General features: G+C 43.1%; 2 protein-coding genes across 2 annotated transcripts in view; both read left to right on the forward strand.

The window, feature by feature from the left end:
- The window catches only part of SLC30A5 (solute carrier family 30 member 5), a 28212-nt gene extending 27117 nt beyond the window's left edge, over positions 1-1095 (forward strand). Inside the window, exon 16 of the mRNA XM_074952660.1 lies at positions 161-1095. Within this exon, the coding sequence (XP_074808761.1) occupies positions 161-331 (171 nt within the window). The 3' untranslated portion in view covers positions 332-1095. The remainder of the gene's footprint in view (positions 1-160) is intronic.
- An 8370-nt stretch (positions 1096-9465) lies between these two features.
- CCNB1 (cyclin B1) lies at positions 9466-14173 on the forward strand. The gene is made up of 9 exons (XM_074953969.1): positions 9466-9641; positions 10031-10186; positions 10267-10380; positions 10859-11041; positions 11659-11817; positions 12373-12609; positions 13057-13197; positions 13549-13659; positions 14025-14173. The coding sequence occupies exons 1-9, from the start codon at positions 9621-9623 to the stop codon at positions 14133-14135; spliced, it is 1233 nt and encodes a 410-aa protein (XP_074810070.1). The 5' UTR covers positions 9466-9620; the 3' UTR covers positions 14136-14173.
- The last annotated feature ends 443 nt before the right edge of the window (positions 14174-14616 follow it).

The raw sequence follows: 14616 nt of genomic DNA on the forward strand, positions 1-14616 counted from the left end.
TAAGTCATTTTAATTTTCTGACTGGCTCTTCTCAGGGCCATAATAAATGTTGTATCTAGAAATTGATGTGACCTTTTGCTCGTGTTTGTAACTACCGTTCTAGTGTCTGAGTATAATCACAAGTTACAGAGATTTAATATTGAATTTCTGTTATGCTCAGGTAACAGCAGTTCTGAAAGATGTTGGAGTGAACAATTTAACTGTCCAGGTGGAGAAAGAAGCCTATTTTCAACATATGTCTGGCCTCAGTACAGGATTCCATGAAGTCATTTCTATGACACAACAAATGGAATCCATGAAATACTACAAAGATGGCGCTTACATCATGTGATGTGAAGATACATTCGCCACTGGGATATAAGCTGTAGTATTCAATATTTGTATTATTTTGTCAGGAGAACTTGCACATAAATGTACAGAAACAAATATAGTATATATTTGAATTTTTTAAAAAAGCTTAATGTGTTAAGACTGGATCAGGGTGCTTTTTATAAAGGAAATAAGATGGACTAGAACATTTGCTGTATATGTGGAAATAATGTAAATCTGAAATACTGTACTTGATGTTTATTAAACTGAAATCTTGCTACATGTGTGTGGATGAGCACAAATATATTCCATACCTTCCCTAAAGTATGAAATGTCAAATCAAGAATCATGTTCATGTCAAAATTAAGGGGAAAGGAAAACACTTTGCAAGAGAAACAAAATTGCCTCCAAAAATACTTTTATTTCCTTCAAAATGATTTTGAAGAGTGAGTGTGTGTTTTTACATATTTATTATGAAGAATAAAACTTAAATTGCATATGAAGTAAAGGCTTTTTGCAGAGTTCATTAGATAAAAAAAGGAATATACAGTTTTATATTTATTCACTCTGTATAAAACTGATTTCTAACCATAATTTTACTACACCAAGGCAAATAGGTGCTATCATTTTACATTTATATCAAGAGAACTTTTTTGTGTTTAAAAAAAAAAAAAGAGAAAACCCACACAACCAGTACTCATGCTAGCAGTGTGGATGTAGGGAAGAACAGAATTGCAAGTTTTGCCCTTGCACTATTTTGTGGTGGTGTTTACTGGGGAGGCTGAAAAATCAATTTGAACCACTGTGTAAAATAAACATTTTATACTTTTTTATAATAATTGCAAGTGAAATATTATTGTTTGAAGTTTCATCCCTGAACATCCTAACTAGGTCTCTTCTCTAGCCATTCTCTTCCTGTTAAAACGGTATGATCCAGTCATTTTTAGATGCCTAGATTTCTTTCTCCTTAGCAGGGTAACTAATTATGGAATTTCATTCAATTGATATATGTAAGTTCTGTGGCATTGAATAGAAAATTGTGGAATATCTCAGCATTGTGCAAAGAGCTATTTCATAGTCAATTGAAGTTAATTCATAAGGCGGGAGGAGGAGCAGCTGAATGAGCTGGTAGTGAACTCTTCAGTGCCTTGTTTATCATGGAAGACTCTTTGGATTAGGTGTGAAGAAGCTCACAATGTTGTTCAGGAGCAGCTGAACAGTATCTTTCCATCAACTGAAAACGTAACATGTCTAGACAAAAAAGCATGGCTTTCTATTGTGGCTAGGTAATGGAGCCTACCCTAAATCTGTCATCTAGTTCAAAAAACTTACCCATAGACTGGATGTAGTATATTATGTCTCTTGTCATAACGGATTTACTTATATAAACTATATCATTGTGCAGTACAGTACTAAGGAAAATGTCCCTGTAATCCATATTAACAATCTGGGGCTTTGCAAGATAAGGCAAAATGTGAAAATTTAAGTGAAAAATATTTACTTTAGCCAATATATACATAACAGAAGAAAAGCCTTACTCACTGTTCTCTTAGCAGAAGCCTGGTAATAAAATAATCCACAGTAGTTAAGAGGGCATCTGTTTCTTAGTATGTGTGTTGGAGACAGACTTCCTTAAAGTTATTAATTTATTTCCCTGTGCCATGCTCATGCTTTTCCTTTTCCTATATTAAAAACACTTACATGTGTCCTTCAAAATCAGCAATCACATAATGCAATGGTTAACTTAATGTAACTGAGTAGTTCTTTCCATCATTTAGTCCACATATTTGCTCAATATTTTTATTGTGACACAAAGCTTGTTCTGTATCAGGGGGTAGCCATGTTAGTCTGTATCCACAAAAACATTCCTGATGTCCAATTTGTGTCCATTTATTCTTTTATGTAGGGACTGTCTGGTTTGGCCAATGTAAATGGCAGAGCGGCATTGCTGGCACATGATGGCATATATCACATTAGTAGATGTGCAGGTGAATGAGCCTCTAATGGTGTGGCTGATGTGGTTGGGTCCTCTGATAGTATCACTAGAGTAGATATGGGGACAGAGTGGGCAACGAGGTTTGCTACAGGGATTGGTTCCTGGGTTAGTGTGTCTGTGGTGTGGTGTGTAGTTGCTGGTGAGTATTTGCTTCAGGTTGGGGGGCTATCTGTAAGTGAGGACACAAATCGGACATCAGAAATGGTAACATACAAAAGCCAGTAGGAGAACACTTCAATCTTCCTGGTCATTCTATAGAAGATTTAAAAGTAGCTATACTTGGACAAAAAAAGACTTCAAAAAGAAACAGCAGAACTAAAATTCATTTGCAAATTTAACACCATTAATTTGGGCTTGAATAGGGACTGGGAGTGGCTGGCTCATTACAAAAGCAGCTTTGCCTCTCCTGGAATTGACACCGCCTCATCTATTACTGGGAGTGGACTACATCCACCCTGATCGAATTGGCCCTGCCAACACTGGTTCTCCACTTGTGCGGTAACTCCCTTCCCTTCATGTGTCGTCATATAATGCCTGCATCTGTAATTTTCACTCCATGCATCTGAAGAAGTGATGTTTTACTCACGAAATCTTATGCCCAATTAAATCTGTTAGTCTTTAAGGTGCCACCAGAAAGCTTGTCCTGTTTATACAGTTTGGAGAAGGTACCTGAATTCTTATATTTTGATCTTAATTATGAAAGACGTGAACTAGTGTTTGTGGAATTTAGCATACAATGACGTAGTAACTACTGTATCATATCAAACTGAACAATAATATTTAAAATATCATTTAGCAAACCAACTTATTTTGTGATAAGAATTTTTCTTGCCTTCTGTATTAATGTCCAGTATGTCTGTGTTAAACAAGGAAGTTCCATGCCATTCCCTTCTCTTCCAATAGTGCTGAATTAGAATAATTTCTACAGCAACTGGCCTGTTTTTTTTTTTTTTTTTAAATGTAGCTGTGGCCAGAAAAAACATCTGTAAAAATGGCATCTTCCTTACTCAACAAATCTTACATGTGTGGATTCAGTTGTTTGCAACTTAAATAAGTTTTTACTTCTGTAAGCGCTACAGAACCAATACAGCCCTGGAAGTGTGATCAGGATGATCATCTAACTACATCAACAGAATTGCTAATGTTCTGATTGCGTTTATTTTATTGATGGTTGCGTGAGCTGGAAAGAAAACCACTAACTAGCAGATGCTACTGCAAATTCAACATGCAAAGGGGATTTTTTTTCTGCTTTGATTTTTTTATTGTCCATTTTTTTTCTGGGCAGGCTCTGGCCAACTACGGAACTAGTAGCTGTATGTGATCACAGCTATCATGCAACTTAAACCTGATTATCAGAGGAGGAGAATAATGTGTTGACAAACTGTTGAACAAGTCTTTCAAACAATGTTTGGGACCACCTTCACACATCATGGTCAAGTTTGAGTTGCAGTATTGGTAGCTGAGGTGGCTGTAAACTGACCAACCTGAGTAGGAAGCCAATGGCATGTCCTGATAGGCAAAAAGGTGTGATACTTCAAGTTATCAGCAATTGAAAAGACCTCTTATTGCATATTAAGGTCTTGTCTAGACATGCTAACATCACACCTTAAATTGTAGCCTAGATAAGGCCTAAGACCCAGGCTAGCACATTTAAAAGCATGTTCTGTGGTGGTGGTGTAGCCTAGGCTTACTCTAGCCTACAACCTTTCATACTTTCAAACATATTACCCTGCATCTTAATAAGCATTAAGAGGGCTCCTCAATTGTTTTAGGCCAACAATTGGAAACCACACTTTGTTTGTCCATGTGGATAGAGTCAGAGAGAGACATTCTGCCACTTCCATAGAAACCCTTTTCAGGCTATAACCATATTTTTAAGCGAAGGGTTCAGGTTTCACTGCACAATCGAGCAGAATTGGACTGTGAGACAGTTTTTCAGCTCTCACACGAGTTCCTGTTCTAGTAATTTGATTTGTGTACAGGTAGAGAGTGTTTTATTGTATGTTCTAAATCAGTTTAATCTTTGAAACTGCAGCTATCTCGTTTGTATTTTTTGAATGTTTATCATGCACTGCATCTTGCCTTCTGGAATTTTATTTTCATCTCATGGGATGTATAAATGGGCAGATTAAAAATTTTATAGAAGGTTCAGTTTTACCTTTTGCGACGTGCTCGTGGTGCAGAAGATGAACTCAGACTGCTACTGCTCATATTAGTCAATAGTACAGCACTATGCTATGTTAGATCGTGAGCTTTACTATGGCTTGTAATGTACACTTAAATCTTACTAGCTTCAAAGAAACCTACTGTCCTGTTGTAAAGTGTAAAAATTTGCAGTTTTAATAGGTGTCTGATACCATCTTACTTATCTGGACATAGAGACTTTCCTCTGAAAATACTAACAGCTTTTCATGGAAATCCATTATAACTCACAATGCACATTGCTTTTTGTTCTAAAATTGGTTGTAGCACGTGGAAATTAAGACAATACCGCATATTTCTTCTTGTCCATATCCCTAGAACACAAAATGGGGTGGGGAGATGCCCCTCTTCTGTAAAAGTATGTTATCTTTACATGTTTTGTGGTAGCCTGTGCCAATGCAAGCAGTGGGTTCCTCCTCAGTTCTGTGAGCCACAATGATGATCAATTACCCTCCAGGATTTTTCCTCTCTTTAATACTATTCTGCAAAAACCTGCAGATGGCTCTAGATGCAAACTTTGCCCTGTCGGTGGTTGGGCGGGACTTCAACAGGAGAGCTTCCCTTTGGGAGTAAGTGAAAGTCAGAGATTCATCATCTCCTTACCTCTGAGGCAACTTCTGTAAGACTTTGTATTCACTGTGCTCTAGCCTGCTGTTGGGGAATCACAAGTTAATTATTAGAGCTGATCATAAAAATCATGATAATTTGCCAAATTTTCCACAACTTTTTTGAGGAAAAATTTTAAACTGAAAAAATTCAATTTAGAAATGCTGCCGTAGAGTCTCCAAAGAACAGTAGTAGGGGTATATCATGCTTCCGCTCTCCTCTATATGGTAGGCTCTCTTGTCAGACTACATCTCCCATGATGCATCATAGTCTCCCTTCCTGAAGAGGGTTGATGGTGCATTAGGGGAATCACTGGCTTTGGTGTGTTATGACAGATATAGTCGGGTCAGAGAGCCCAACCTGTAAAGGAGCCTGCAGAGATGCGACAATGCAGCAGCAGAGATGCGACAATGCAGAAGCATAGCTGGATCAAAATATTTCCATTTTGGGGCATGTTGAGTGCTTCACAATCAGTGAGGAGAAGAGAGAATATCCTGGGGCAAAATGGATGGAAGACACCAATGGTTTGGAGACTGCTTACAGCCAGCCACTAGTGCACCTCTTGATGCCTGTCCAGGGTCCACTACAGCAAAGGCAGTAAAATACTTTGTGCAGCTGGGTTCTTGACCTGTGGGGTGAGTACACTGGGCTGATTCATGGGGCTGATCATACGTTGCTGCAGAAGTGTGACATGCACTAGACTTGTATGAAATAAATATGGTGAACTTGTCATTTTCTATTTGTTGTGTTTACCTATTTTAACTCCAGACACACGCATCCTCCAAAGCTTTATTGAAGGTAAACGTATTTAGGCACAGTCCAGCTGCCATTACAAAGCTGAAACGTGGGCAAAACAAACAAGGGTGAAACAGCAACAGATGTACATAATATAACAGTGGCAAACAGTCCAACTGCTAAAGAGCAAGATAAACTGAAAATAGTGATGCACTACAGTATTACATGTATTGGGGTAGCATATCATCAAGCTATCGGTTTGCTTTCCCCTGCACTGGAATAGGGGGAAAGTGCAAGGGATGCTGCTGATGGTAGGCAGTTCCACAGCTCATTGACAGGCTCCCTCGGAGGTAGAGTTGTCCATAGGTTAAAGGCCACGGTAGTGTGGAAGCAAAACAAGCAGACTCCATAGCCCATCCAGCCCTCTGCCCCTTCTTAGGCTACTTCTGGGGGCTGCTGCTCAGTCAGCCTTCCAGCACCTTTACCAATCCTGACTCAGCTATCTGCAGCCCGTGGCATCTTCTCTCTCATCTGGCTCCCCTCCTTCATCGCTGTTGCTTCACTCTTACTCCAAAGCTCCTGATCCAACTGACTCCCTCTATTTACATCAAAGCTCCAGAGCTGCTCTAGTTTTCCCACACTTCCTTCTCCACCCAACCCACCCTCCATTTCCCAACTGCAGTTTCCTTTAGGCCACCCACCATGTTCCCACTCCACAGCCAGACTCCCCCGGCACTGCAGTGATCTGTGACGTTACTCCTTGGCACACTGCAAGGACTGCTGCCCCTGGCTCCTCACTGGGCTGCTGCCCAGGCTCCCAGCTCCCTGCTCTGAGCCGGGTTGCTGGCCAGGCTCCTGGTGGGGAGCAGTGAGCCAAGAGCCCAGGGAGGCATCCCCGCTCCCGGCAGGGAGCTGAAAGCCCCGTGGTAGCCAGGCTCTCAGCCCCCTCCCACCACTGCCCCTCTTAAGCTGGTGGAAGCACTTGTTAGGGGCTTTTCCCTTCACCCACTTACTTCCCTGGTCCTTCTCACATGAACAGAGAGCAGCAATACCCAAAGTCCAAAGCAATTCAATGTTTATTGGGGTGAACTTCCAGCAAGCATGATTCCAATTTCCTTCCTTAGTGTCCCCCTTCCCAGCTCTGACACCACAGAGCCTTACCTGTGTCCCTGTTCCCATTTACCCCTTAGCAAAACATGATTCCAATTTCCCTGTTCCCATCCCCCCCTTACTTCCTGATTGACTGCAGACTATATAGTAAAACTTGAGTTCTGCTTAGCTATACCTTAACCAATCATTTTACTGAAATTTAATTAATCCATCCTAACATATTGTAACATGATTAGCCAACCAATTATATCCCACCACCTTAATTAGTTTACACCCAGCAAAATTAATTATACAGCAGACAGAAATGATCACAGAACCAGACAGATTATACAGACAAACAATAGGGAAAAGGGGACTACAGTGATAGAACAACATAGAAATGAGGATTTCACATCCCAGCTATTGATAAGTGAGTTCTTGCCAGAAAGGATGCTATCAAACTAAGTTTCCTTTTACATCTTCTAGGTACTTCCCTTTCTCTGGAGGCGATAGGCATTATCAGGACAGGATTGTATTTCTAACAGCCCAATAGCACCTTATTTCAAAGTGACTAGTTTGGAATGTGAGGATGTGACCATTTGCTTCCCATCTTATGGCTGCCTCTGCTGCTTAGCCAGAGGCCTTAGCCTAAGAACAGGGCCTCAGATTGTCACAGTGAGAAAAGGCCTTATACAGTCAGACAGTGATTTTGATTCTCTCTTTTATACCTCTATTATAACTAGCTAAATGATAAACATATACCTAAATTCTTAAAGTATAGGCCTTTGCAGACAGGCCTGAATATCTATACCCTAACAGCACTCCTGATGAGGATGTGCACCACCAGCAAAGGATGGCAATGTGGGCATGAAAAAACACAGTAATTACTGCGGTGGTTGTAAATGACCTAACATAGGTCAACTTAAGTTTGAGTATAGACATGTCCTGAGAGTTACCACTCCCATTCTCAGACTTTCTCCCAGAAGGGTATGCCTTGTATTGCCAAGCCCTCTCCTGGAGAAGACAAACTCATATAAAATCTACTGTTTTATTAATAGAACATGATATGCACAAATCCTATTACCGCAAATGGATTTTCCTAAACAATTCAGTCCAAACACACTGATTTAGATAAAATAGTAAAACAAGTTTATTAACTACAGAAAGATAGATTTTAAGTGACTCAAGTAATGAGGCAAAAAAGTCATAAGAAAATAAAAATAAAATGAAACTAATGTCTAACTCAGTGGTTCTCAAATTTTTGTACTGGTGACCCCTTTCACACAGCAAGCCTTTGAGTGCAATCCCCTTTATAAATTAAAAACACTTTTAAAATATTTAACATTATTATAAATGCTGGAGGCGAAGCAGGATTTGGGGGTAGAGGCTGACAGCTCGTGACCCCCCCATGTAATAACCTTGTGACCCCCTGAGGGGTCATGACCCCCAGTTTGAGAACCCCTGGTCTAACTGAACAAGATAGAGTGAATTCAAAGCAAAGGTCTCTCTCACCAGACTTACTGGTTTCAGTCCAGCAGGGTGCACCAGGGCTCAGGACATCTGCCCCTTGAGAAGCACTGTGGCTCCTGTGGGTTTGAAAATAATTACCAGAGCTCTGCTCTGGTTGGCTCTGGCTACATTTAAGCCCTGCTTTTGTCTATGGAGAACCAGTGTGTGACTGCTCCCCAAATTTGAAATATGTCTCAATAACATCATACACTAGAATCTTATAACTTTACATACAATGTTGCCACGCATATTTTACCAGGATACTAATGATCAGTAACTTACAAATATTCAAATGATACCTCACAAGGCATACTACCTACATGATTTATTGTAGTCCTATAAAACGGAGTACAGACTGGCACACTCCCCATCCCACTTTCACTCCACATAACCCTATCCCCCTACAATCCTGGATTTCTGCTCCAGGAGACATGCCCCTGACTCTCCTTCATACACCTGTTTCCGGCTTACCTGCTTCACCCAACATCTCAATGAGATTTCATCTTTTAAAAAAATTAATTCAGACACAAAGAGGTCAATATTTATTTTACTTTTTAATTCCTTATTTAGACTGACAGTGAATTCTGAATCCTGAAGTACAGACTGTGTTGGAATTTCCAATAACAGTGACTAACCCTCAGAACCAGCACGATCAGGAAACAAAGGTCGATAGGCACCATGCAGGATATTACATTAATGCTTCCCCAAGGCGAAGCTTGCTTTTAAGAATTCCTGGGTTAATGAATGAGACTGGATACAATACACAACCACTGAAACACTGTCAACCACGGATCTAGCCAAACCCCACGTCTCATCCCCCAGGCTCCAACCTACGCAGCCCCACGTTCCTGAGATGAAACCATAAATGCAACAAGGCGTCACGTGGTACAACCAGCCCCCCCCCTCCCCAATTGCCCCGCCCCCTTTTCGAACGTCCAAAGGAATCAGCGCCTGGTCTCCACGGCGACGCATTCGGGGTGGAACGAGGAGCGGCCAATGGCAATCGAGAGAAGACGAAGGGGCAGCCAATGAACGGAGCCCGGTGCGTGGTTTAAACCTGCGGCGGTAGGTACTGCGGGATCGTGCATTTGTGAGCTGAGCTGCTGTCAGGACAACAAGCGGCAGCGGAGGAGCCAGGGTTCGGGGCTCCGTGGTGCAGAAGGCGCGGGGGGCCATGGCGCTGCGGATTAGCAGGGTAAGTGGTGGGAAGAAGGGGTCATGGGCCCCGCCTGGCTTCCCCCGTGGAGGGGAATGGGTGGCTGCGGCCCTTCCTTCTCCGGGGTGGGGGGCAGATAGCGATCGTATAAGCGGGGACCTATCCGCCTCCACGTGGGGTGCTGCTACAGCTTCTTCCCCGGGCCCGCTGCAGGGAACAACTCCACCCCCCCACACAGTTTGCTCGCCTGGAGCAGGCTCGGGTAAGCCTGGCTAACGGCTTGGCTCAGCGGCGAGCCCCTGGCCTGTGGGAGGACCTGGGGGCAGTGCTGCGCCCGAGAAAGCTGCCGCCCGGAAGATTGCGTGGAGGTGCCGTAGTGTCCCCTCCCCGCCCAGGCCTGCCGCGCTGACCGGTGCTTTTCTCCGCAGAATACCAGAGTCAACGCCGAGAACCAAGTGAAGAGCAATGTGGCCGCCGCCAAGCGGGGAGCGGCTGCTGCCAAGCCCGGCCTCAGGCCGAGAACTGCCCTGGGCGACATCGGCAACAAAGTGGGTGAGCAGCCGCCCAAAGCGCTTCCCAAAAAGGTAAGGCCCGGAGCCTGTCCCCGCCGCAGCCCTGAGCAGCCCGAGCCTGGCCCGCTCACGGCCCCCTCCTCTCTCCTCAGGAAGCGAAGCCCCCCAGCGCTGCGGTGAAGCCCCTTGCCAGGAAACCGATCAGAGCCGCGGAGACGGTGATCCAGCCGGCTAAGGAGCAGAAGCCAATCACCGAGCCTGCTAAGGTATCCGTGCGGTGCCAGTCCCTTGGGCATGCAGCCCCTGCTCTGAGCTAGCCACAACCAGCAGGGCTCGTGGTGAGCCTGGAGGAGGAACACGCTTCTTCACACTCCACACGTACCATGACCTCACTGACTCCTGCGTGGCTTGGAGCCTCTGCCTGTGGAGCCTGCTTCACCCATCACCTACAAGCTCTGTTCCCTCCCCTGGGGGAAGGATAAAAGCAGTGGTGAAGTCAAGTAGCAGTCTGTGAGTGGATTATTTAGCTAACTCATCCTTAGTAGATAGATAGATAAGGTATCTATATGGCCCCACTAGTGCAGTACCTGAGAACCTGCCTACACTTGAAAGGCTACAGGTGCACCTGTAGCTCTTCAGTGTAGACTCTAACCATGTGAGGGGTTCTCCCATTGGTGCAGGCAATCCACCTCCCTGAGCACCAATAGCTTCTACTGAAGACTCAATCTTAAACTTTCTCCCCAGTTGGAGTCTCCATCCCCAAGCCCAATGGAGACCTCTGGATGTGTGCCAGCAGAGGAGGTGCTGTGCCAGGCTTTTTCTGACGTCTTGCTTGAAGTGAAAGATGTAGATGCAGACGATGGGGCTGACCCAAATCTCTGCAGTGAATATGTAAAGGACATCTATGGCTATCTGAGAGACCTTGAGGTTGGTACAAAGAACCATATCTGCTGCCATTCTACTTTACCCTGACTCTAGTATGTCTCCATATCTTTGGTGCAATCGCTATTTGGGAAACTGGACATCTATTCCTTAACTTGTCTTATGGTACTCCTAAAGTGCGGGAATCTCGGCAAGCATTTCTCTTAATCTAACAACCTTCTAGAGAGACAAGGTGGGTGAGGTAATATCTTTTATTGGAGCAATTTCTGTTGGTGAGAAGCTTTTGAGCCACACAGAGCTCTGCTCTCTCACCAACAGAATTTGGTCCAATAAAAGATTCCTTCACCCACTGTCTCCCTAATATCCTGTGACCAACATGGCTACAAATACACTGCATATAAGAGCTCTAACAGACTCTGAAAACATTAGTGATCAGCAGAACTAGCCTGCTAAAACTATCAGCACTGACATTTACTCTAATGCAAAGTAGCAACAATTGCCATGTACTGTGGCCTTCTTTGGCCAAGAGATATTTGAAGTGAGACTCTGCACTTTTTTGGTCAAGACTAGCAACCTCCAGTTTTCTAAAGGGTCTACAGTAGTGCCAATGCTCCTCACATGCAGGAATTGCTATCGTAACAAACATTCCTTTTTCCATGCAGAAGCAACAAGCTGTCAGACCAAAATACCTGGCAGGCCAGGAAGTTACTGGAAACATGCGGGCTATCCTAATTGACTGGCTTGTGCAGGTTCAGATGAAATTCAGACTACTTTCAGAGACTATGTACATGACTGCTGCCATCATTGATCGCTTCCTGCAGGTAAGGGCATGACCTGGAACCTTGTTCCTTTGACATGATTCCGTTGATCTCTAGCATATAGTGGATAAGAGTGACATTTGAATACAGCACAAGCTGAATGTTACTTAATGTTGCTATGCAGTCACTATGAAAAGCAATCTTAAGAAAAAGAATAGCCTTTCCTATAATCCTTTTGAAATTTAAAATTCAGACTTTAGGATCATTAAACATGACTAATTGGATTACTTAATATAACTAGTTTTAAGCACTACATTTGTGGACCTAACTCTGTACTTGACATGAATCATTGTGGCTTTAGTGTGCTAATGACAATCCTCCTTGCAGCTAATCTAGAAGCTTCTTAATTGTTTTCCTGTAACTCCTTCATAAATTGCTGTAGCACATTAAAACTCACACTACCTCCTAACAGGCCAGGAACTTCAGTGTGGTCATGACAGTGATGGGCAGTAAACTAAATGTAATATAAAGACTCCATCAGCATGGTAGCCAGCTGTCCTGTGACAAATATGCTTATTGGCTTTTGAAATTCCTGTCTTAAACACTTCCTTACTATAGGACAACAGTGTGCCCAAGAAGATGTTGCAGCTGGTTGGTGTCACGGCCATGTTTATTGCCAGCAAGTATGAGGAAATGTATCCTCCTGAAATTGGGGACTTTGCCTTTGTAACAGACCACACTTACACCAAGTACCAGATCAAACAAATGGAAAGGAAGATTCTACAAGCTCTAGACTTTGCCTTGGGCCGCCCTCTGCCACTGCACTTTCTAAGGAGGGCATCAAAGATTGGAGAGGTAAAATTCATGAGGCTCTAGAAGCCTCTCTTAAAGGAACTATCACTTTAGAACTTCTGCAAGTAGATCTGAAGGTATTCATAAATGGACAAAATTCCATCCATGCAGCTTCTCCAAAATGAAAGTCTCTTGTCCTGGCTGGTAGCTAGCTGCCACTTTAGAGCTATGCACAAACACAGCTGATATTCAGGGGAATGGAGTTGCTTGCAGACCTGACTAAGCTGCTGCTAGTACAGGCGAAAGGGGAAGCAACAATTGGCAGAAATAGGTGCACTAATAATGGGACAAGACTTTCATAAGCTATGCAACAAGAGCTGTGGGGCTAGGGACAGTCTGTTTTTCTACACCCGCTGGAATAGAAGTAGAATGGGTTTGGTTCTCTCTCTTCCTCCCCTTCCCCCCCCTCGGGCTTCCTGCGGGGCAACCAATGCTTGATTCTCGTTCTAGGTGGACCTAGAACAGCACACTCTAGCCAAATATCTGATGGAATTATCCCTGGTGGATTATGAAATGGTACACTACCCTCCATCCCAGATTGCTGCAGCTGCTTTTTGCTTGGCTCTAAAGGTTCTTAATGGTGGAGAGTGGGTAAGTCTAGCTTGGTGCTTCTCAGTTTGAGACTAAACTGATCAAGTGGGTACAACTAACATACAAGGGGTACCCCACTGAATTCTGCAGCAAACTACACTAAACTCCAGCCTGTATTAGTGGCTAGGGTGCATGGTTCCATTTCCCAAAATGGGAACTCTGGGCTTAGTACCAAGCAAGTTCCACCTAAAATAGGATGGGCTTGTGGAAAGCATGACATCCTTCCCACTCTGGAAAGGGAACATGGGATGTAGGTCGTGCTGCTTGAAGTAAGGAGCATATCTTTGCCTCTAGGTGGTGGTTAATAGAATTGGTGTAAACTACTGAATAACTCTAGTTTCCTTCTCTTAGACACTAACTTTAGAACACTACATGTCGTACACTGAGAGTGCTCTTCACCCCGTCATGCAACATATGGCAAAGAATGTGATCCTAGTGAATCAGGGCCTTACAAAGCACATGGTAAGAAACTTATTTTCCTCTATGGGATGGGTATGATGAAGGTGGGAACCAAGTAATACAGAACACTTGGCGCAGCACAACTCTTAACTCAAACTGCTCACTGTTAGACTTGGCTGCTAATGAAGTTTAACCAGTAAATATAGACACTCTGGTCTACCTGTGTTGTATAGACAGTCTCTGGTGTGAGCTCATGGAAAAGGTTGCTTAAATGTGGGTTTTGGATATTAGTAGTTCATAGACCTGCCATTGGACAAGCTGACTAATTTTTCAGCTCTTGTCCAATGTCTAGTTGGAACCCCCCCCCCCCCCCCCCAAATCTGGAATTATAATATGCAAGACTTAACCTCCTTTTCTTCTCATTTCAGACAGTCAAGAACAAATATGCCAGCAGCAAAAATGCTAAGATTAGCACTCTTCCACTGCTGAACTCTGCAGTCATACAGGATCTGGCTAAGCCTGTGTCAAAAGTGGTATAACTTTTTTTTATATAAAACTAGCAAAATTAGTCTAAAGTTGGCACCATGTGCCATTGTATGTTTGTGTGTATGTATATATAATATCTTGTCCTTGACCTAAAGCTTTTAATAAAGCATTTTATGCTTCTTACTTAGTTTCCTATCATGATGAAGTCTAAGTATAATCACTTTCCAGTGAGAAACCTTAAAACCTAGGAAGCTGCTTGCTTATTCTCACCCACCTTGTCACTCTAGTAAGTTTACCTGGAGTGCTCACAGGGGTAGGGGTTGTCTCAGCTTAAAAACACAAAACTCTTTTGCACTAAGAGCAGGATCAGTGGGCCCTATAATGCCAGAGAAAATGTCAGTAGCAAGAGACCATCCTGACATCTACCAACTGTATTTGCCAGAGCAAGGGCAGTTCTCCCATCATAGCTGCAGAAATGTTTATTGCACTGTAAAAGTGTGGTGCAGCTTTGCTAACATCAAGCTATAGGTTCAT

This window comes from Natator depressus, chromosome 5, assembly GCF_965152275.1.
Source record: "Natator depressus isolate rNatDep1 chromosome 5, rNatDep2.hap1, whole genome shotgun sequence".
NCBI classification, from domain to species: domain Eukaryota; kingdom Metazoa; phylum Chordata; order Testudines; family Cheloniidae; genus Natator; species Natator depressus.

Excerpts from the sequence above, each read along its gene's own strand:
- CCNB1 (XM_074953969.1), top strand. The coding sequence starts at position 9,621 with ATGGCGCTGCGGATTAGCAGG. Across the intron at positions 13,198-13,548 it reads TTCTTAATGGTGGAGAGTGG|ACACTAACTTTAGAACACTA; the intron begins GTAAGTCTAGCT and ends TCCTTCTCTTAG. Across the intron at positions 13,660-14,024 it reads AGGGCCTTACAAAGCACATG|ACAGTCAAGAACAAATATGC; the intron begins GTAAGAAACTTA and ends TTCTCATTTCAG.